The 21,053-nt window shown below is 42.1% G+C and overlaps 1 protein-coding gene and 1 long non-coding RNA gene across 2 annotated transcripts; one reads left to right on the forward strand and one right to left on the reverse strand.

Annotated features, from left to right (window-relative positions):
• Positions 1 to 5,773: 5,773 nt before the first annotated feature.
• Positions 5,774 to 7,023, forward strand: LOC120966250 (uncharacterized). The gene is made up of 2 exons (XR_005759613.2): positions 5,774 to 6,384; positions 6,752 to 7,023. It is a non-coding gene; the product is annotated as an uncharacterized lncRNA (long non-coding RNA).
• A 3,444-nt stretch (positions 7,024 to 10,467) lies between these two features.
• Positions 10,468 to 14,992, reverse strand: LOC109741898 (cold-responsive protein kinase 1). Its single transcript, XM_020300987.3, has 7 exons — positions 14,634 to 14,992; positions 13,118 to 13,299; positions 12,902 to 13,017; positions 12,602 to 12,812; positions 12,250 to 12,487; positions 11,712 to 11,862; positions 10,468 to 11,175 (listed from the first exon to the last, which is right to left on the reverse strand). The coding sequence occupies exons 2-7, from the start codon at positions 13,185 to 13,187 to the stop codon at positions 10,756 to 10,758; spliced, it is 1,206 nt and encodes a 401-aa protein (XP_020156576.1). The 5' UTR covers positions 13,188 to 13,299; positions 14,634 to 14,992; the 3' UTR covers positions 10,468 to 10,755.
• Positions 14,993 to 21,053: the final 6,061 nt, after the last annotated feature.

The raw sequence follows: 21,053 nt of genomic DNA on the forward strand, positions 1-21,053 counted from the left end.
AATTGAGTACTGACGGTGAGACTTATTCCATTTGTTTATCCTTTTGGCCTCTTAATCAAGAACAACGCTCAAAGCTTACATGGTTGTCAATCTTGGGTGCCTTGTGCAGACTTTCCAGTTTAGGCATCATTTCGAAATTGTTTGGCGTCCATGAATTTCCCGATGAGCTTGGCCTGCACCACGCTGCCTCATGTAGGATTTTGGCGCTCGTGATCTTCCTTGCTTAGGTGACCTGCCCCAATCCTTCTTCCCCTCCCCTCTGATCTCTCTCTCTCTCTCTCTCTCTCTCTCTCTCTCTCTCTCTCTCTCTCTCTCTCTCTCTCTCTCTCTCTCAGGTTTGACGTGTATTCTGGTTTAAGCTTAACATGATTTTTTTGGTAAAAATTCCATGGAGGACGATGATTTTATGTAAAAAAAGGCATTCAAAGGAAAATAATGATACTTGAGTTCATCGTGTTTTGTGTGATTTGCACCATGATTGGATTTTTGGACAAATGGGCATTGTTGCTTCACTGCTATATGTGGTTGATGCTTGGTTCAGAAACTCGGTTCGAGTTAAATTGCTTTAGGCCATCCTTCGTATTTTTTTCAGGATGTGTATGGAAGCACAAAAGTAGTATCGACAATAAAAAGGGTCATTTCACATTTTTATCAAAACCGTGTATATATGCATTTAAGAGCTTAGCAAGAGAATAGCCTCTCTGTCCAGGAGAAGAATTAATGCTCTGTTTTTTGCATATGCATGCAGCAGCAACGCTTTTGTATTCTGGTTCAAGAAAATATTTACTATGTGAAATGAGGAGTAGAATTGAAAAAAATGCAACTTTCGATATGTAATATGTAATACGTACAGTTTTTTTGGGTAGTCTGCGTCGCAAGAAAGCTCCTGTTTAGATACAGTCATCTGCACTAAGCTTCATGATTCATAGAAAGAAAAGGACTCCATAAAGGTTCAGATTCTTGTTATGTTGTGATTTTTGAGATTTCTGTAGTTATTTTAATACCTATGAATTTAAGAATTGGGATCATCTTGAAAATTACGCTTCCACCTGCTGATTTGTGTTGCCTTAGCACTCCTGCTGTTTCCTGAAAAAATGTTGTGCACAGGCTGGCTGTGACCGATTGGTATAGAGCCCTATGTTATGAATGTGAATATCGAACAAATTAAATATTGGTCTTGTGATTCTAACGGTAACAAATCATTACCCTTTACCGTGATATGATAGTGGTGGTGTCAGATTATGATACATGGTGCGAATCTTATCGTTTCTCTCACGTAATATCTTATTGTTCAATACTATGATCCACAACGTGATACTGAAAACCTTGATTAATGTTGTGTTACAGTTTGTTGCAGTTCTATTTTTCCTTGAGATTGTGTTTATAACATATATTATATTTTCAGCTATTAGAACAAAGTGTCTATATCTTGGTTTGAGTTGCCTGCAAAACCATTTTTTATGAGCTTGCGTGCTATTAGAATATAGTGTGTGTATCTTGGTTTGAGTTACCTTCAAAACTATTTTTTAGAAGCTTGCACATTTCTATTTAGGAATGAGATTTCTCTACTGAATATGTGATCCTCACTTCTGAGTGGTAAATTCTTTTTTCTTTTTGTCATCTACTTCTACTTGCTGACATCTACTCCCTCCGTTCCAAATTACTCGTTGTGGTTTTAGTTCAAATTTGAACTAAAACCACGACGAGTAATTTGGAACGGAGGGAGTACATATCTAAGGAGCGGGAGGTGAAACTGCAAATCAAAATTTCTATTTTGGAATGCGATGTTCTCTACTAAATGTGATTGTCAATTTTGTGTGGTAATTAATTTCTGAGCCTATAAACTCTTTGATGCAGCAAACTACTATGGTCGCTGATCCATCGCAATATTGACCATGAACTTTGTGCATCTCTGAGGTTAGTAATTCCAGAATTCGAGTGGCACGGACTGCTGCAGAGAGTAAAAGGTGTCTTGCTGATGCTCTCTACGACACTAACTCATGGATCAATGTTTATCTCTGCCTTTGTCTTTGTTTTGTGTCAGGTTATTTTGCATGAGGAAACGGAACTCGTGGTCAGCACATCGGTGTCTAAGGCTGCTTCCTGTGTCACTGCGCCGGCAAAGTGCAAGAACAAACATGGATGTATCAGTGTAGATAATTGTATCTTTATTTTTTCATTGATTTAAGATACTCACATATATATGGTTACCAATGCTTTACAATACCCACATAATTGTTGGTTCTAATTGGCTTCTCTATCAGAGAGTCAAGCCACAACTTGAGAAATCTGCTATCATGTTCAGTAAAAATACAAGAATGATGTTCGGAAAGCTATGCTGCACCAGCTGGGACTGGGTTGTGAGACTTGGAATGGAAGATACCTGGGCCTCCCGGTGTGTGTGGGACAGTGAAAGAACAGAAGTCTATATTGTAGAGCATTCATATTGTTACATTCATATTGTTTTAAGTAGAGCCCTATGCTACAAATTTTAAATGTGTATGTACATCTTATTGTAGACAAAGCCCCAGTTTTTCTAATTAAGAGAGACTAAATTTGTTGTCACATGTGCTTGTCCATAACTAAACAACTAAACCATGAATTTCTTTTCATCGCTAACATGGAATCAACGGGTCTTTGCGCCATTGCGGATCTACTAGTTTATATAAGGGAACCGGGGGGAGGGGATCTAAATATTTCTTCTTTTTGAAAAAAATATGATATTCACTTATTCTGATGTTCGAAGATGTCCACATGCATACGATTTGACTGGGACAGTTAATGCAAGCAAGGCAAGTACGTGACCATCAAGGTTCATGCGACAGGCGCCTAGATCTGCACAGTGACATGTACAAACATGGTCCAACCCATGAACAGATATATACGTACGTATGTACGTACCAAGACAGGTAACGGCATCATTTTTATCCAAATAAATAGCCCCAAAGTGCACTGACATTTGGAGCCTACCAAATGATGGGCCCGAAGCTCAAACCAAAAGGGCAGGCCATCTTCAGTGCCGACCCTCAAACCTCTCGCAGGCGTCCGAATTGCACTATCCGATCCGCAGAAGCCATAAAACACTATTGGTTCACGGCGCGGTCCGACGCATTTTCTCTGCAAACCGGAGACAGCCATGGAGAGGCTTGCAGGGGTCCGTATCGCTGTCACACCCGCTTCTGACCGCACTGGCCCACCAAAAACCCTCACCCCCGTTCGCGCGCGCTTCCCGACCGTCGTCCAGCTGCCCACATTCATGCCGCTGTAGAGCTCACCGCTCCATATTAAAGACGGCTCAGGATGGACGTGACCCCTCACTGCCTCCGACATTAAGGCGGCGAGTCAGCCAAGGGTGCCGCCCGCTGCACGCCCGGCTGAACACGCCTCCTCGCCGCATTCAAACACCTACATTAAACCCACGTGAAAGCCGATAAACCTACTCCCGTCACACGTCCATTCACGAGCGCCCGGCATTAAACGCAACGCCGGGCAAGCTCCTCACGTCTGCCCTCTATTTAAAGAGGCCACACGCCGGGCAAGAATCGCACCACTCCGCCGTCTCCATCTCCTCCTTGCATCATTTTCTTCACTTTTTCGATGGCATCCGACGAGCCAGAAGAGCAGTTCTCCGACATAAAAGCCAGTTGGGTGGCCCGCCGAGCCCGCCGGATACGAGCGAGGCAACTCGCTGCTCCACCTCCCTCGCCTAGCCCGACGAAGCCAATTGCCGCCCCAAGCCGGTTCATGGTTCAACAACTCGCCGCTCGAAGCCAGCTCGTGGAGGAGTGGTGAGTTTTTCCATCCCAGCATGGCGGCACTGGCATCGCCGCCTCCAGTGCCTGCGACCGCGTCATCTGTGGTCGTCACGCGCGTAGCCGCGCCATGCACGCAGAGAAAAAAGCCGGCTGCGCGGATGTCGACAAGGTGGCGTCCAGTACGTCCGCGTCCACTGCTATCATCAAGGAGAAGTAGAACACGGGAGGCCGCCGCCGCTTCGCATGGAGGCCACCGCCGGCGCGTCGCTGGTTGTACAGCGGATGACCAAAGAAGCACCTTCTCCTCCGGCTGAAGCACCCTCTTTCCCACTCCGTCGCACATAGGAAAGATACAAGGGAAGAATATGCCTCCGGGACTCCCAGCAGTCCGGTTAGCAGGCTGCCGGACATGGGAAAGACAAAAGAATCTGCCGCGGCCGACCGACCGCGTAGACTAGTGTAGTGTATCCGTTTTGTGTGAATGGAGCTCTGCGTGATTGTACGTGCACATAGTTTTATCTTTTTAGTTAAAATATGTTCAAAATATAACCATTTTTATACGGTTTGTATAAAATTCGTCATGTTTATATAAAATCCGATCGAGTTTACATGAGTTTTATCTGCTTTGTTAAAAAGAGTTTAAAATGCATAAGCCGATGGCAGCCTCCCGCATCCGTGTTCGTAAATTGATTCCTATCCATGAACAAACCTGAAAGGAAATTTACGGGTTACCTTGGAGATGCCCTCATTGCAGCAAGCTGCCGTGGCACAGCAAGAATATACGAGTTGCAGCTAGCAGCCAACACCCCGGACCTGGAGAGTCTGAGACGTAGCCTGCTACGTATGTCCTGCCTGGCTGGTATATATGCTGTGAGCTGGTTTGGACGTTTGGTCTTTGGTCTTTGGTGTGGTGTAAGAGAATCCGGGAGCTTCGCCAAGCCAGGAGCTCCGGACAAAATCCACTTCACCAGTCAGCTGCTTTGCAGTCTTTGTGTGTGTGAGAGGGAGGTGTGTGCGTGCAAGCGTAATGGTGATTCGCTTTCTATTCCTCCTATGTGGTCTTTATCTCCATGTCTAAAGTTCACACCGACCCCATACGTACGTGCGGGCTACGACTACGATGGAGCAGGGAGAAGCTCGAGACACTCTTTTGCATGCAATTGGTTGCTTTGGGAGCGAAAATCCATCTCTGCATCCGAGCTCATCTGCGTCTGCGCTGATGAAAAAAACTCAAAATAAATACTAGAAAATTTCAAAAAATTCTAATTTTTTTGTGCGGTAGATAATTTGATGCGTAAGGTGTGCTCCAATTTTCATATCATTTGGATATCTGAGGAGCTCTCAGCAAAAGAGACAAATTGGAGGTCTGTAAAAATGTTTACTGTTCATGTACTGTTTTGGTCTGATTTGTCTTTTTTGCTAAGAGCTGCTCAGATGTCCAAATGACTTGAAATTTGGAGCGGGTCTCACGTATCAAATTGTCTACGGTACAATTTTTATTTTGGAATTTTTTGAATTTTATTTGAATTTATTACGATTTTTTTTCTAACCGGGTGCGGATGAGCCTGCGCACCGAAACGCCCTACTCCTTTGGGAGGTGCTTCTTATTACCAGTAGATACTCTCTTTGTTTCTTTTTAGTCTGCATATAAGATTTGGTCAAAATCAAACTTTATAAAATTTGACTAACTTTATAAAAAAAATATTAACATCTATAATACTAAAGTTATATGTTATGAAAATTAATTTCATCATGCATCTAATAATATTAATTTCATAGTGTGAATTGATATATTTTCTTATAAACCTAGTCAAACTTTATCAAGTTTGACTTTGACCAAATCTTATATGCAAACTAAAAAGAAACGGGGGGAATAGCTAACTAGGCTACCGTTGCATTAGGCCAGCGCTTGATGAGTAGTCTACCACACGATATAAAAATCCGAAAACGGGTGAAAACCTTTGTCTCTGTGAGTCTATCCCTTGTGCTAGCGCTTCGGGTGAATACCTCTGCCTGGTTGTGCTGGAGCACAGAGGTCTTCGGTCGGGCTGCGGAAAGGTGTTAGGCTTGTTCTAGGTTTACGTTGTATCTTGTGTTTTGCTTTGTAAGTGTTCGGCCGTCTATTTTATTGTATTTCTTTATATATATACAAAGTGGGGTGAATGACTGTTTCAAGAAATAAAAATCAGGAAAGACACCCATGAGAGTCTGAGATTGCGGTGTGCAGGTCTAGCTAGACTATATCTAGTGTGGCATGCATTTCTGAAAAGCTACACATCTCCTTTAGTTCCCCCTAAGGAAGTGTTATCCCGTTGTCCTTGTGTCCATGTCCTTTGCTCTTTGCTTTACTCACTTTATTGCAAGAGAAGCAGCGCGCACGCAGCAGACGGGAGAGCAAGCTAGGCAAGCTAGCAATGGAGTCGTTGTGGAGAGAGAGAGCAACATCCCTGCCTCCCCTCCCTCTATAAATCCAGCCTCACCTCCTTGCTCCTACCACCATCCTTCACACTAGTGCACTGTTCTCCACTCACTCATTCGATTAACCTAGCTTTCTCTTTCTCTCTCTAGTAGCCGTGGTTGCCTCCTTGTGTTTGCTCCATGCGCCTTGAGCATACCCATCAAGATCCAGGTTTGTTTCCCCAACTAGTCTGCAAGACACAAAACATGAAGAGAAACATAAAACATATGAACATCCCTTTGGTTTTCTTCCTTTGGTCTTGCTTTCTGATCACCATTTGGAAGAGTGGTTTGACGATCGATCTAGTCAAGATTGTGCTGTGCCTGGCTCCCTGTATGCCACACATGTAGCCCAACCCATGGATGTGGTTGCCTGCTGGGTGGCGTGCAAGGGGCCAAGCATGCATATATGTATATATCTGGCCTTTTATTTGATTATTTCATTTTTTTTCCTTGAATTATTTGATGTTTCTCCATTTTTATCACTGTTTGCATTTTTATCCAATATGCATCTCACTCGTCAATATCTGGATTTGCAGGTCCGTGGAATGTGTTTTATTCATCTTCACACCTTCTCCTCTCTTCGAAGAAACCAGGGACGATATTATGCAACTCTATGAACATATGTTGTTTATTTGGGGATCACATTTAGCACATTACTCATGTGTGAAATGTTACCATCTTTTTTTGCCACTTCTTGATGCAAATGCGATGATTTATTAAGAGCTAATATCACCAGAAGTCATAGAACTTGCGTTCGATGTTCAGTTTAGTGCTAAAACTTTAAAAATATAGAATTATGGTCACTCAACTTGTCTCTGCGTGCAAATACGGTCACTTCGTCCATATTTAAATGTATATTGATCTTACATGGCATGCCAACGATGCTATTCTTTTTACTGATACACCCTCGCTCTGAATTTAATTACGTTGAAGCTCCTCATCAGCATGTGTGGGCCCCGCTTGACAGGAATAAATCTATCCTTGACATGTGGGTCCCACTTGTCACCACATAGTGGTATGACAGAATTGAAAAATAAAACAGCAGCATTGGGGCTTTAACTCACGAGCTCATGTACGAGAATGCCCCATGCCAACCAATGCACTAAAAAGATCCTTGTTAATGAAGAGGACACAAGTTAATTTATAGTCAAAGCAGGGGTTTTTTCTCGATTCTATTTTTTCCTGGTGCGACCGAAAATGCCGGTTTTCAGAAAAACTCGGATTTTTTTCACCATAAAGTTCTAATTGAAATTCGAACTGAAAAAACCGGTCCAAGATATGAGGAGGTTTTTTTATTCCGGTCCGAGAAATCCCTATGGTCACTAAACCTCATGCCAAAATTTCAAATGTATTTTTTGAATTTAAACGCCCAGAACTATATCAAATAAGATTTATATGCACGTAATCATACAACACAGTGCATAGCTTGGTGCCACCGTTTTTACTGTATTACCCCATGGTCACGTGATGCAGATGGGCAGTACTAACCGCTGGAATTGTGCATAAGCTTTGTTCTTTTCTAGTTTCAGTTTTATATATTTTAATGCCAAAAAAATTGAATTTAAAGTTCGTTTGAATAAATTCAGGCGAAAAAGCCAAAATTTCTGAGATTATCCAGAAGCCGGCTTTTCTGGCCCGTACTGAGAAAAAGAACAGCATCAAGAAAAAAAACGTTGGATACGAGTAGTTGTCGTTGCCAACATATAACATTTTTTTTAAATCCGAATAATTTTATGGTTGTCCTGCCAAAATAAACATTATTTGTTGGGTTGTCTCATTACTATAAGCATGAAAGGACGCCTTGTGTGGGTGGTTAGCACGTGTGACTAGACTGAATTGGTTGCTGGTACGATACCTTACATCGCGGTTATTTTCGAATCTTCAAATCATTCTTGCGTCACGTCACACCAAGCGGTTCCTCCACCGGCAGCACGCCATGCAAGCGGCAGATACGCTTGCGTACGTACTTTATGACCGTATTTGCACGAGAGTGCAAGTTAATTGACCACAAATTCGTATTTTATAAGTTTTAGCATCAAACTAAACATTCAAAACAAGTTTTATGACTCCTGATGATATTACCTCATTTATTAATTTCCTTGCATGTTTCATACCTTTTTGGATCCCTTTTGTTCCTTCCTCTCATCTTACATGCATATCCCTTGAGCAATCTGCCCTGATTTTGAATTGCTTTTTCCTGAGGTTACAATCATGTATCAATCATAGTGCTTCCTCTCATCGCTAGCTACAATTACTTTTCATCTATGAAAGTGGCATGTACATAGGATTAATTTGTGGTAAAAATGGTCTAGGTACAAGCAATTAAGAGCAAGCAAGGTTCAGTTGCCACTGTACATATCATGTGACCACGAAATGTACTAGAAGTGTTATATTGACTACATGCATACTCTCCCTCCGGTCTTTTTAGTCGGCATATAAGTTTTGTTTAAAGTCAAAGTATCAAAACTTTGACAAACTTATAGAAAAATATTAACATTTACAATGCCAAATCAACATTGTTAGATTCATTGTGAAATGTAGTTTCATAGTATATATATATTTGGTATTGTAAATGTTGGTATTTTTTAATATAAATTTGTCAAACTTTGTAAAGTTTGACTTGACACAAATCTAATATGCGGAGTAAAAAGGACCGGAGAAAGTACTAAAATGAGTGAACATACATACTAAAATGTGTCTAGGTACATACGAACCAAAAAAAAGCTAAAAGGTCTTGTATTAAAAAAGGGAGGTAGTATATATTAATATTAAGTAGTATGATTATGCTATAGGAATTTCGAGCTGTATGTGTATATCCTCCATTTGCGGGACGATGAGAGTTGAAGATGGTTTTCTTGATCCATCCAATCCGCGCACACCATCATCGCAGGGTGTGGCGCGCAATGGATGCAATCACTGATAATCCATCGCAGAATCCATGATCTGATTTTACAAGGGATATCAAATTAAAAAGAGAGATTAGTTTTTTTTCGGGGAAAAAGGAGAGATTAGTTAATTGACTACTCACTCAAAGCCAAGACAAAAGGCATAGCCTTTGCCCTCGCACATTGATCAAGACATGGTCAAACCTGAATTAAAGTGACTATATTCTCTGTTGTTGTGGTTAGTATATTATAATCTCAAAGACATGTCCACGGTGAGATTCTTTGGTCCAAGTGAACAGAAAAACATTTTTCATATGAGTAGGGGTGCATGGCAGCCTACCAAATGCTCAAACTGAGGGGAAGATGGAAAAATCTGCCTGTCCTAGATTGGAATGATCGCAAACGTAATCCCTGTCCCTGTGGACTAAATTGTTTCATCAACAATCCACATTGATTAGTTAGAGGCTGATAATGCAGTCAACTGTTGGCTATAAGATGTTGCCATATCATTTATAGCCAACATATATAGTCACTCATACAACAAGCTTAGCTATAAGGTTGGTTATAAGATTAGTATTTTTTCTCATCTTCTCTCTATTTATTTCTTCATATTTATTGTATTTTTCTACGAGCACGCATATAGCTAGGCTCTTGTATAAGAGCCCATTCCCTTTATCTTTTCATGTCTTTCTTCTTTATATAGACAAAATTGCCATATAAGCAGGCACCTGCTATTGTACTTGCGGCACATCAGTGCCAGGCCCACTGGACCATCTCCTCACTCATGTGCCAGCTTCTGATCAACAGCCGACCATTTCTGCATGCATGGACCATGGACCACTCCGATGGAAGCAGCACTGCAGCGCTGCTACTAAAGATGCACCTTCATCTAAAAAAAACTAAAGATGCACCTCAAGGAGAGCTGCCATTGGGGCCTAGCCACAGGGGAGAAAGAGAAGGGAAGGTATAGTGATGGTGATGGTGAGGGCAGAGGGGAGGACACCGCCATGCCCTGTGCCCATGTTGGAGATTACCTCACTGGCTAGGAGGCGGAGGAGCACCTGGCTGGGTCCCTTCTTCTAGGGGAGCTACTTCCATGATGGTGATGCAGTCAGACATCATAGCTGCTTGCTTGGTAGTAGCAGTAGTAGAACACCTGCTATGGTGCTGGAGGCCTGCCGAGACAAAGATAATACATCAATCTATGCATTATCCAAATCACACCCAAGCTGAAAGCAGATGTGATAGTGTACAGGAGAAAGGAGACGATGGAAACTGATCATCGCAAGATGCGTTTTGCATTTTGGTAGTTCATGGCAACGTCTGGGGAGCATGCCCTTATAATGTTGGCCATTTATGAACTGTGATTTTGTTGGCACATCCAGGCTATGTACTCGCAGGATCTCAAACTTGTATTTTCTTTCCACCAAACAAACAACGGACAGGATGTACATGCACACATATACAATGGCATTGCGCCACCAATCTAGTATTGTACGCACAAAGTAAAACTCATGAAACTTCTTTGTCCCAGCAATGCTGTGTACACTATAAACAAAGTGAATCTATACACTACGAAGAAAACTTCTGAAGAAAAAGGGTATCTGGCTATGCTACTTCTCTACATGGTCTTCATATTTGCAACCAACTTCAGGTCACTCACGCTCTGATATTGCGGTGAATGTGATGGAGGCTTGTGTCGTCTCTTGCGACAACAAAGGAGAAGAGTGTGCCATGATAGTGGATAGCAACGTGGAGGATGAAGCGAATGCAATGTTATTTTCTCTCCTCATGCTCCTGATCTTAAGGTCCATAAAGTCGCTAATTGTAGCGGGCTTGCTGATCTTCTCCGAGTCAACATCCTTTTCGCCTGTTAGCATGCTGACGACAGTTGACATAGTGGGTCGATGTCTTGTGACATCTTGTGTACAGAGAAGTCCAACTTTCAGGAACCTGCAGGCTTGTTCAATATCCATATCATCACCCGCAGAACTGTCTATGATTTTCGCCAAATCTCCCTGCTCATAATACATCCATGTCTGCAAGAGGAGAACCCCATTGGTAACCTCTGGGAACTGTAGCAGCAAAGAACAAAAGTCCATGGGTTAGAATATTTGCTCCCTCCAGTCATGCTAAGAGGTTATAAACGATTTATGCATTTATGTAGAGACAAGGAAGCAGCTAATGTGCTTGCCAGTGAGCAACTAAAATGTAAGTGCATGATAATAGTAATCATTTTTTTGTATTGTATTACTAATTTAATAAATGAAAAATGGACATGGCATGGCTAACATTCTGAAATGCAAGAGTTGTATGCATCTACACTAGTTTTTTTAACAGAAATCAAGACTGCTTTTATGCACTCCAAATTTCTGACGTGCCAGTACCATCCATCCATCAAACTCAAATTGTAAATAACTTCAGCTAAAAACTAATTCATTCATTATGGTAAAATATACTCCCTCCGTCCCATAATATAAGAACGTTTTTCAAGCTTTGTTAGTTTGAAAAACGTTCTTATATTATGGGACGGAGGGAGTAATAGTTTACTTTTTACCAATAAGGGCTGGGAAAAGAAGAGAAAGAAATATGGTATTCTATTTCATCTAACCTTTTCCAGAAGTATCTGGTCTTCATAGGGTAATCTTGAACTGGTGTTGGATCTCCCACTGACTATTTCAAGAAGCAAAACACCAAAACTATAAACATCTGACTTCCGTGTCACTTGTCCTCGAATGGCATACTCAGGAGCCAAGTAACCTCTGTGAAGTAAAACTGAGTAAGTAATGCCGCAAGTTTATCAAACCATAATGATCATTTATGAATAACTATGTCTTTATTTGTTATTTCAATTGTAATTGCCTCTAACTTCTCCTATGAAACAGGTGGTGTGGTTTCATTATATGTGAAAGATTCTTTTGGGGTGTATTAAATTCAACCAATTAACTTGAAATGCCAATTATAAGCAATAGCTTCTGAAGGCACACAGTACAAAACAAAGAAACTTCTCCCTCCGTCCCATAATATAAGACACTGAGCATATTGGATGTAATAACGTCTTATATTATGGGACGGTGGGAGTAGTAAACATGCAATGCAGATGATAATTCATTATAGGTAGATAGTTCCATATGACAAAATTAACTTACAATGTTCCTGCAACCCGTGTGCTAATATGTGACGCATTTGGAGGTAGAAGCTTTGCTAAACCGAAATCAGAAATTTTGGGGGTGAGATCCTTATCAAGAAGTATATTGCTTGCTTTGATATCCCGATGAACAATGTGGGGATTGACATCATCATGGAGGTATGCTAATCCTCGGGCGATACCAAGGCAAATATTTACTCTACTTCTCCAATTGAACTGGATATTGCTGCGGCCAGAACCTAATAAGAAATAAGAAGAGAAAAGCTAAGGAGCATTAGAATATAGACCTCTTTTTAGCAAATATGTACAAGTTCTGAAGAACAGTACGATGAAAAGAACTAACCAAGAATTACCTAGAAGTGTTTGTGCAAGGCTATTATTCTCAAGGTAATTGTAGACAAGGATCCTCTGGTTTCCTTCCACACAATAGCCATAAAGGCTGACAAGATTGCCATGAGATATGTTGGAAATTGACATCAGTTCATTCAGAAACTCCTTTAGTCCTTGTCTTGATTCTACAGATAACACCTTGACAGCAATAAGTTTTCCATTCCTTAGCCGCCCCTACACCATTATGTGATCAAACTTTAAACATGTTCATTTATTCCATTAGAATTTCATTTGGCTTATTAGTTGAAGGTTACACACACTACCTTATATACCGATCCAAAACCACCCTCACCAATCTTGTTGGATGGGTTAAAATTTTCTGTTGCCCTTGCTAGCTCCCTATAAGTGTATCTTATTGTATTAATATCACCAGGGAGGTCTGTAAAAATTAGGTTAAGTATTTAAATATGGCAATATGAAGAAGGTGACCATATCATAGTCCACAAGAGTGTAGAACAGTCTGTATAAGAGATATCTACCTTCAGTATGAGTAGAAATTTGCTGGCGTGTTGCCCCACTTTTATAGCAGAAGAAAGGAGAACAACCCATTACTTATATTCTCAAAATATGTCTGCCTCGCCGTTGTCAGTTCAATAAATACGTTTGCACTTATGATATCCACACAGACATTTCACCAACCTTAAACAGCTGCCATCATATCCTGAAAATAAATGAAACTTATGGTCACCACAAAGAGAATTATACTGAATGAGCCCTTCTACGCTACCAAGTACCAACCAATTACTGTGAACCATCATGTTCGTTGAGTTGTCAGTCGGTGGGTCTCAAACCTAGGTTAGCTAGGTGGTTTGAGCCCAATATTTCCCTAATTAATTGGGCAACTCTGCTTCTTCCATGGTGAATTGCAGAGCTTCCACCTTTCGTGGTTTTCAAAAAAAATAAACTCGGCCAATCTGTTCTTTTCAGTCCAACAGCTATATTAATTGGGATTTAGTTATATTTCTCCATCAAGAGGAGGAAGTAATATTGTGTTAGTGTAAACTGTGACTACGTGCGGTGCTAAACAAAAATGGACACTTTCTGCCTTGCAACTAGCAGCTAAATTAGGCACTACTACCTTATAATTAAACTATTATCCTTTGCATGGAAGATCAAAGTTGCTGGTGTACTCCAGGGTGATCTGTTCAAGCTCAGAACATGCATAGAGTTCTCATCAGAGAAACATATCTAACTACTACATCAGCACCTGAAAGCAACTAACTTAAGCTTATAGCCCGACTATACAAATTAGATTAGGTCCACTATGACATAAATGGTACTTTTTAAAAGTGCGGTCGAGTATCTCAGTTTCTCCACCTGCAACGGCTGCTACAACTTTAATAAATGGGCAGAGCTCCCTGCCATAGGTATCAACAATATATTTATCAACATTTCAAATAAACTATTCAGCGGGATGTCACACTTGGACAGGCATTACCTCGTGGATGATTTCCTGCAAGGACTTCCAACTAATCTAGGGGGAAATGGTGGTGTATTTGTCTCGACAAAGATGATTTTGTAGTCTAAGTGTCTCTGCTACCGATTAAACTAATCTATCTCACACCGTCACACGCAATAGATCGCCAAAAGGTACACGACTCCACCCAGCAGCTTCTGTGTTCACACAGGAAACCACATTTCAGCTGCACAACACTTCTCAATACCCTCATCCAAAACAAGCCAAAACCGGCAAAACGTTGTGACGATTATAAGCTATGGCGCAGGGCCAGGTACGAAACTACAATTTTCATCAGCGAGCAAAATCAAAGCCGATTTCAGTCTCTTAGGCGACACTGGAACTGGAACTTCATCCCACGAATTCCTCCCAAATCTCCCTCTGATCAACCAATCAACGCCAGAATCAGAACCCTGGATAATCCCCTAACCCCTTGGTGAAGAGCAGACCTAAGGCCGTAAAGTAGAATCAGAAGGCCCAATCCTTCTCCTCCAGAGACAAAGACCAGAGCACCCAACCAAGCAGGGTAGCAGACTGACCTGATCAACCGCAGCCTAATCCACCGTCCAGGCCCGTGGAGCAGTCCCCCGGGAAACTCGAATCCGACACAATCCGAGACCGCAGAAGAAGTTACCGCGACCCTCGCAGCGCGCGCAGGCAGACAGGTAGCTCCAGCCCACCGCTACTCAAGCAAGCAGATCCAGCGAGTCGTCAGCGGCCCCGAGGGTTCCCGTGCACGAGCGCAGCCCTTGGACTTAGCGCAGAGGCGGCGGCGGGCGGCGGCTGGGAGGAGGAGGAGGAGGAGGCGGGTGGGAAATGGCGGCGTTGGACTGTGAGGTTTCGGTCCCGAGTGATTATTTGACTTGTGCTTCCGCGGTGGGGGAGGGAGGAAGAGGAGGGGAAGGAGGGACGGGGCCGCGCACGCGGGCGCCTTGAAGTGGAGGGGTGCTGAGGCTGGTCAAACGCCAAGTGTTGACCACGTGGCCGCGTTGGATGGTTTGGGTTCGGGTTAGGGTTCGACGCGGCGGCTGCCTGCCGGAGCGCCCAGCCTCGCGTGTGAACCGGACGGGACCGGACCGGACCGGGCACATGAAAAATATTACTATCTTGGAGGACCAGGGGAGAATGAGTCAGGTCCATCGGGCTCTTTGGTTCTTTGATTTGATTTGATTGATGCGGTTCGCCAAAAAGATGAAAAAGCGACAATAGCGTGTGGAATTGATGAGGTGGGGACACGTGTGTAATCGTGAAATGGAGAGACTGAAACATCCTGACTGCAGCTTCACTTACCCACGTGTCCGGGCAATATACTTACTGCGAGTTGTCCCAGTATACGATAGTGGTGGTATCTTAGTTGATATCATACACTCTTCACCAGACGGAGGGAGTATGCATGATACTAGTATACGATACTTCCTACTATGATTAGCCTTAGAGCATCTACATAATGATTGGGCTGATGAAACTGTATGTCAGATATGGAAGGCGACTCCCAAGCTTAATAAGGCTTTCATAGTACTAATCCCAGAACGTGCTGATGTTGAAACTGTCAGCGATTTCCGCCCGATCAGTCTTACACACAGTTTTTCCAACCTATTCGCTAAGATGTTGGCTAACAAAGCAAATCACAAGGAGGCGAATGCAGGAGATTATCAGTGCTAACCAATCGGCATTCATCACATGACGTAATCTACACGACAATTTCCTACTGGTCAAGCAAATCACAAGGAAGATTCACTACAGAAAAACCTCAAGTGTGTTTCTGAAGCTCGACATCACACATGCCTTTCACTCCCTCTCTTGGCCTTTTCTGTTCCAAGTACTGCAGACCAGGGCTTTGGCGCGGCATGGATCGGGTGGATACAAATCCTCCGCAGCACCGCAACCACCCGTGTCATTGTTAATGGCAACCCTAGAAGAAGCTTCGCTCACGCTCGTGGTTTGCGCCAGGGAGACCCAATCTCGCCCCTACTCTTTGTCATCGCCGTGGAAGCTTTGACCACAATTTTTCAGAGGCCAGCCATGGACGGGGCGCTGAGCTCGTTTACTGGGATCTCGGCAATGCAACGGCTATCCATTTTCGCAGATGATGTCATAGTATTCTTCAAGTCAACTGTCCAAGATATGAATTTTGTCAAGTTTATGCTTGATGCCTTTGGAGTGGCCTTGGTGCTCAAGGTCGATTACCGAAAATCGAAGGAAATCCTCATCAGGGGCACAGACGAGGATAGCCAGCACGTCGCAAATCTACTGCAATGTGAACTAGGGAATTTTACTTGTAAATACTTGGGCCTTCCACTTGCAATAAATCAGCTCGACAGAGGAGATTGGCGGCTTGAAATTTTTATGCCAATCTCCTTAACCTTATCTTTGCCCTTCCAGAAGAAAGCTCTCATCCATAAGTCCATTTCATGAAAGACCCAGTCAGGGGCATTGAGCACCATAAGATTGATGAATGGGTCTAGCCGCCACTACGGATTGAAGGAGAACCAGACGGCCCAATCTCTAAATAAAGCCCCGTTGGCATCAAAAATTTCTTCTATGGACTTGGCACAAAAAAAATTGAAGATGCAAGCTCTCGCGCTGCGGGTGAGATGGGAGTGGTTACGACTGTTGGGGAACGTTGCATGGAAAACAAAAAAATTCTACGCACACACAAGATCTATCCATGGAGATGCATAGCTACGAGAGGGGGAGAACATCTTCATACCTTTGAAGATCGCTAAGCGGAAGCGTTTATCAATGTGGTTGATGTAGTCGTACACCTTCACGATCCGTCCCGATAAAGTACCAAACGTACGACACCTCCGCGTTCAGCACACGTTCGGCTCGATGACGTCCTCACCTTCTTGATCGAGCAAGAGGGGTGAAGTAGTAGATGAGTTCCGGCGGCATGACGACCTGGTGACGGTGGTGGTGAAGAACAACCTCCGCAGGGCTTTGCCAAGCACAACGGAAACTATGACGGAGGATAAACTAGAGGGGGCGGGGTTGTTGGCACACGGCTTGGTGAATCTTGATGTGTTCCGGGTGCTAGCCCTGCCCCTCTATTTATATGTCGAGCCCTGGGGTCGTTTCTTGGAGAAAGAGCCTCCTCAAAGTCGGTTTAGCACGCACAGAATAGTCCTTCTCGGACTTCCAGGGCCAAATGCACGATTCCTGACGTTTACGTAAACACCACGGACTACGGCGTCTGGCCCAGGGGGTAGACGCCAGGAACCTTGGCGTCTAGCCCCTGTCCTCCGAGAAAACCTCTTTGTGCACTGTCTTAAGGCCTCATGGGCCTTACCCCTTGGCCCAACCATATCATCATATATATCAATATTTACCTCTGGACCATTCCGGAGCTCCTCATCATGTCTGTGATCTAATCCGGGACTCTGAGCAACATTCGGTCACCAACATACATAACTCATATAATATTATATCGTCAACGAACGTTAAACGTGCGGACCCTACGGGTTCGAGAATGATGTAGACATGACCGAGACGCTTCTCCGATCAATAACCAATAGCGGGACCTGGATGCCCATATTGGTTCCTACATATTCCACGAAGATCTTTATCGGTCGAACCTTTATGACAACATACGTAGTTCTCTTTGTCTGTCGGTATGTTACTTGCTCGAGATTCAATCGTCGGTATCTCCATACCTAGTTCAATCTTGTTACCGGCATGTCCCTTTACTCGTTCCGTAATACATCATCCCGTAACTAACTCCTTAGTCACTTTGCTTGCAAGCTTCTTGTGGTGTTGTTTTACCGAGAGGGCCCAGAGATACCTCTCCGTCATACGGAGTGACAAATCCCAGTCTCGATCCATGCCAATTCAACAGACACCTTCGGAGATACCTGTAGAGCACCTTTATGATCACCCAGTTACGTTGTGACATTTTATGGCACACAAGGCAATCATCCGGAGTCTGGGAGTTGCATGATCTCATGGTCGAAGAAACATGTATTTGACATTAAGAAAGCAGTAGCAATAAACTGAACGATCATATGCTATGCTAACGGTTGGGTCTTGTCCATCACATCATTCTCCTAATGATGTGATCCCGTTATCAAATGACAACTCATGTCTATGGCTAGGAAATCTTAACCATCTTTTGATCAACGAGCTAGTCTAGTAGAGGCTCACTAGGGACACGATATTTATTTATGTATCCACACATGTATTTAAGTTTCCGGTCAATACAATTCTAGCATGCATAATAAACCTTTATCATGAATAAGGAAATATAATAATAACAACTTTATTATTGCCTCTAGGGAATATTTCCATCAGTCTCCCACTTGCACTAGAGTCAATAATCTAGATTACATTGTAATGAATCTAACACCCATGGAGTCTTTGTCCTAATCATGTTTTGCTCGTGGAAGAGGCTTAGTCAACGCGGAAGAGGCTTTACAAATTTTATAGTAGGCCAAATTTTAATCTTGACTTTGATAGTAGGTTCCCATTCATCATGCAATTTTCTAGGAATTGAAACTTCTAAATCCAATTTTTCTTCAAAAGCTTTCATCATAGCATCAACAATATGTTTAGTAAAAGCTTTATTTTGTTCATAGGCATGGGGTGAATTTATCATGGATTGCAACAAAGAAATACAATCAATCAAAGAGCAACTATCATAATTAAAGTCTTTGTAATCCAAAAGAGTGGGCACATCATTAGTTAAAGTTTTGACCTCTTCAAACCCACTTTCATCAATTTTCTCAACAAGATTTTCACCCTCGGAAATATTGGGACGCCTTCTACCTAAAGTTGACTCTTCTCCAGTCCCTTTTTCATCAATCTTAACTTTTCTAAACAAAGAATCAACAGAAGAAACACCAATCATTTTAAGATCTTCATCACTTTTGCGAAAGAAATCACTAGAAAACGCTTTTTCTAAAAATTATCTTTTAGCTCTAAGCATAGCGGTTCTTTTCTTACTTTCAACCATAGAAACATAAAGAGCTTTAATTGGTTCATCTACTTTAGGCACAAAAAATTTCATCTTGAGATTTTCCACATCATGAGCAATTCTATCAACACTTCTAGATAATTCATCAATCTTACTCAACTTTTCTTCTATGGAAGTGTTGAAAACTTTTTATGTGTCGATAAATTTTTTAATATTATTCTCAAGATCAGAGGTGTTCCTATTATTATAAGATTGATTTCCATAGGAATTACCATAATTATTAGAGGAATTACTAGGAAAAGGCCTAGGATTGAAATTACCTCTATAAGCATTATTATTGAAATTATTTTGAGAAATAAAATTCACATCTATGGCATCACTATTTTGCTCAATCAAAGTAGACAAAGGCATATCATTAAAATCAATAGGAGCACTTTTACTAGCAACGAATTGCATAAGAGCATCAACTTTTTCACTCAAAGAAGAAATTTCTTCAACCGAATTAACTTTTTTACTAGTAGGAGCTCTTTGAGTATGCCATTGTGAATAATTTGCCATGATATTATCAAGAAATTTGGTGGCTTCACCCAAAGTAATTTCCATAAAATACCACCCGCGGCGGAATCTAAAAGATTACGAGAAACAAAATTCAATGCCGCATAAAAAACTTGTATGATCATCCAAAGATTTAACCAATGAGTTGGGCAATCCCTTAGCATCATTTTCATCCTTTCCCAAGATTGCGCAACATGCTCATGTTCAAGTTGCTTGAAATTCATGATCTGGGTTCTAAGGGAAATAATTTTTGCGGGCGGAAAATACTTAGTGATAAAGGCATCTTTGCACTTATTCCAAGAATCGATACTATTGCGAGGCAAAGAAGAAAACCAAATTTTTGCAGAATCACGCAAAGAAAACGGAAATAATTTCATCTTCACCACATCATTGTCCACATCTTTTTTCTTTTGCATATCACATAATTCCACAAAGGTATTGAGATGGGATGTGGCATCCTCATTAGAAGTACCGGAAAATTGATCTTTCATAACAAGATTCAACAAAGCAGTATTAATATCACAAGTCTCCGCACTAGTGGCGGGAGGAGCAAGCGGAGTGCCAATAAAATCATTGTTGTTGGTATTTGATAAATCACATAACTTGGTGTTCTCTTGAGTCATGATGACCACACAACAAGATTGCACTCAAAAACAGATCCGGCAAGAAAACGGCAAACGGAAAAAGAGAGGCGAATAAAACGGCAAATTTTTGTGAAGTGGGGGAGAGGAAAACGAGAGGCAAATGACAAATAATGTAAATTGCAAGGAGATGAGATTTGTGATTAGGAACCTGGTATATGTTGAAGATCCTCCCCGACAACGGGGCCAGAAATTCCTTTTGATGTCGCTTGAAGCTACGTCAGTATTTCCCCAAAGAGGAAGGGATGATGCAGCACAGCGGCGGTAGGTATTTCCCTCAGATATGAAACCAAGGTTATCGAACCAGTAGGAGAACCAAGCAACACAACGTAAACAGCCCCTGCACACAGATAACAAACCCTCGCAACCCGATGTGTTAAAGGGGTTGTCAATCCCTTCCGGGGTACGGCGCCTCAAGATAGGCAAACAGACGTGAGGTAAATTGTAGTAGATTGATAGATCGAACGCTAAACAAAATAAATAAGGATAAATTGCAGCAAGGTATTTTTGCATTTTTGGTTTAATAGATCTGAAAATAAACGCAAGGAAAAAGTAGATCGCAAAGGCAAATATATGAGAAAGAAGACACGGGGGCCGTAGATTTCACTAATGGCTTCTCTCGAGAAAAATAGCAAACGGTGGGTGAACAAATTACTGTTGGGCAATTGATAGAACTTCAAATAATCATGACGATATCCAGGCAATGATCATTATATAGGCATCACGTCCAAGATTAGTAGACCGACTCCTGCCTGCATATACTACTATTACTCCACACATCGACCGCTATCTAGCATGCATCTAGTGTATTAAGTTCATGGAAAAACGGAGTAATGCAATAAGAACGATGACAT

The sequence above is a fragment of the Aegilops tauschii genome, chromosome 6 (genome assembly GCF_002575655.3).
Source record: "Aegilops tauschii subsp. strangulata cultivar AL8/78 chromosome 6, Aet v6.0, whole genome shotgun sequence".
NCBI lineage: Eukaryota > Viridiplantae > Streptophyta > Magnoliopsida > Poales > Poaceae > Aegilops > Aegilops tauschii.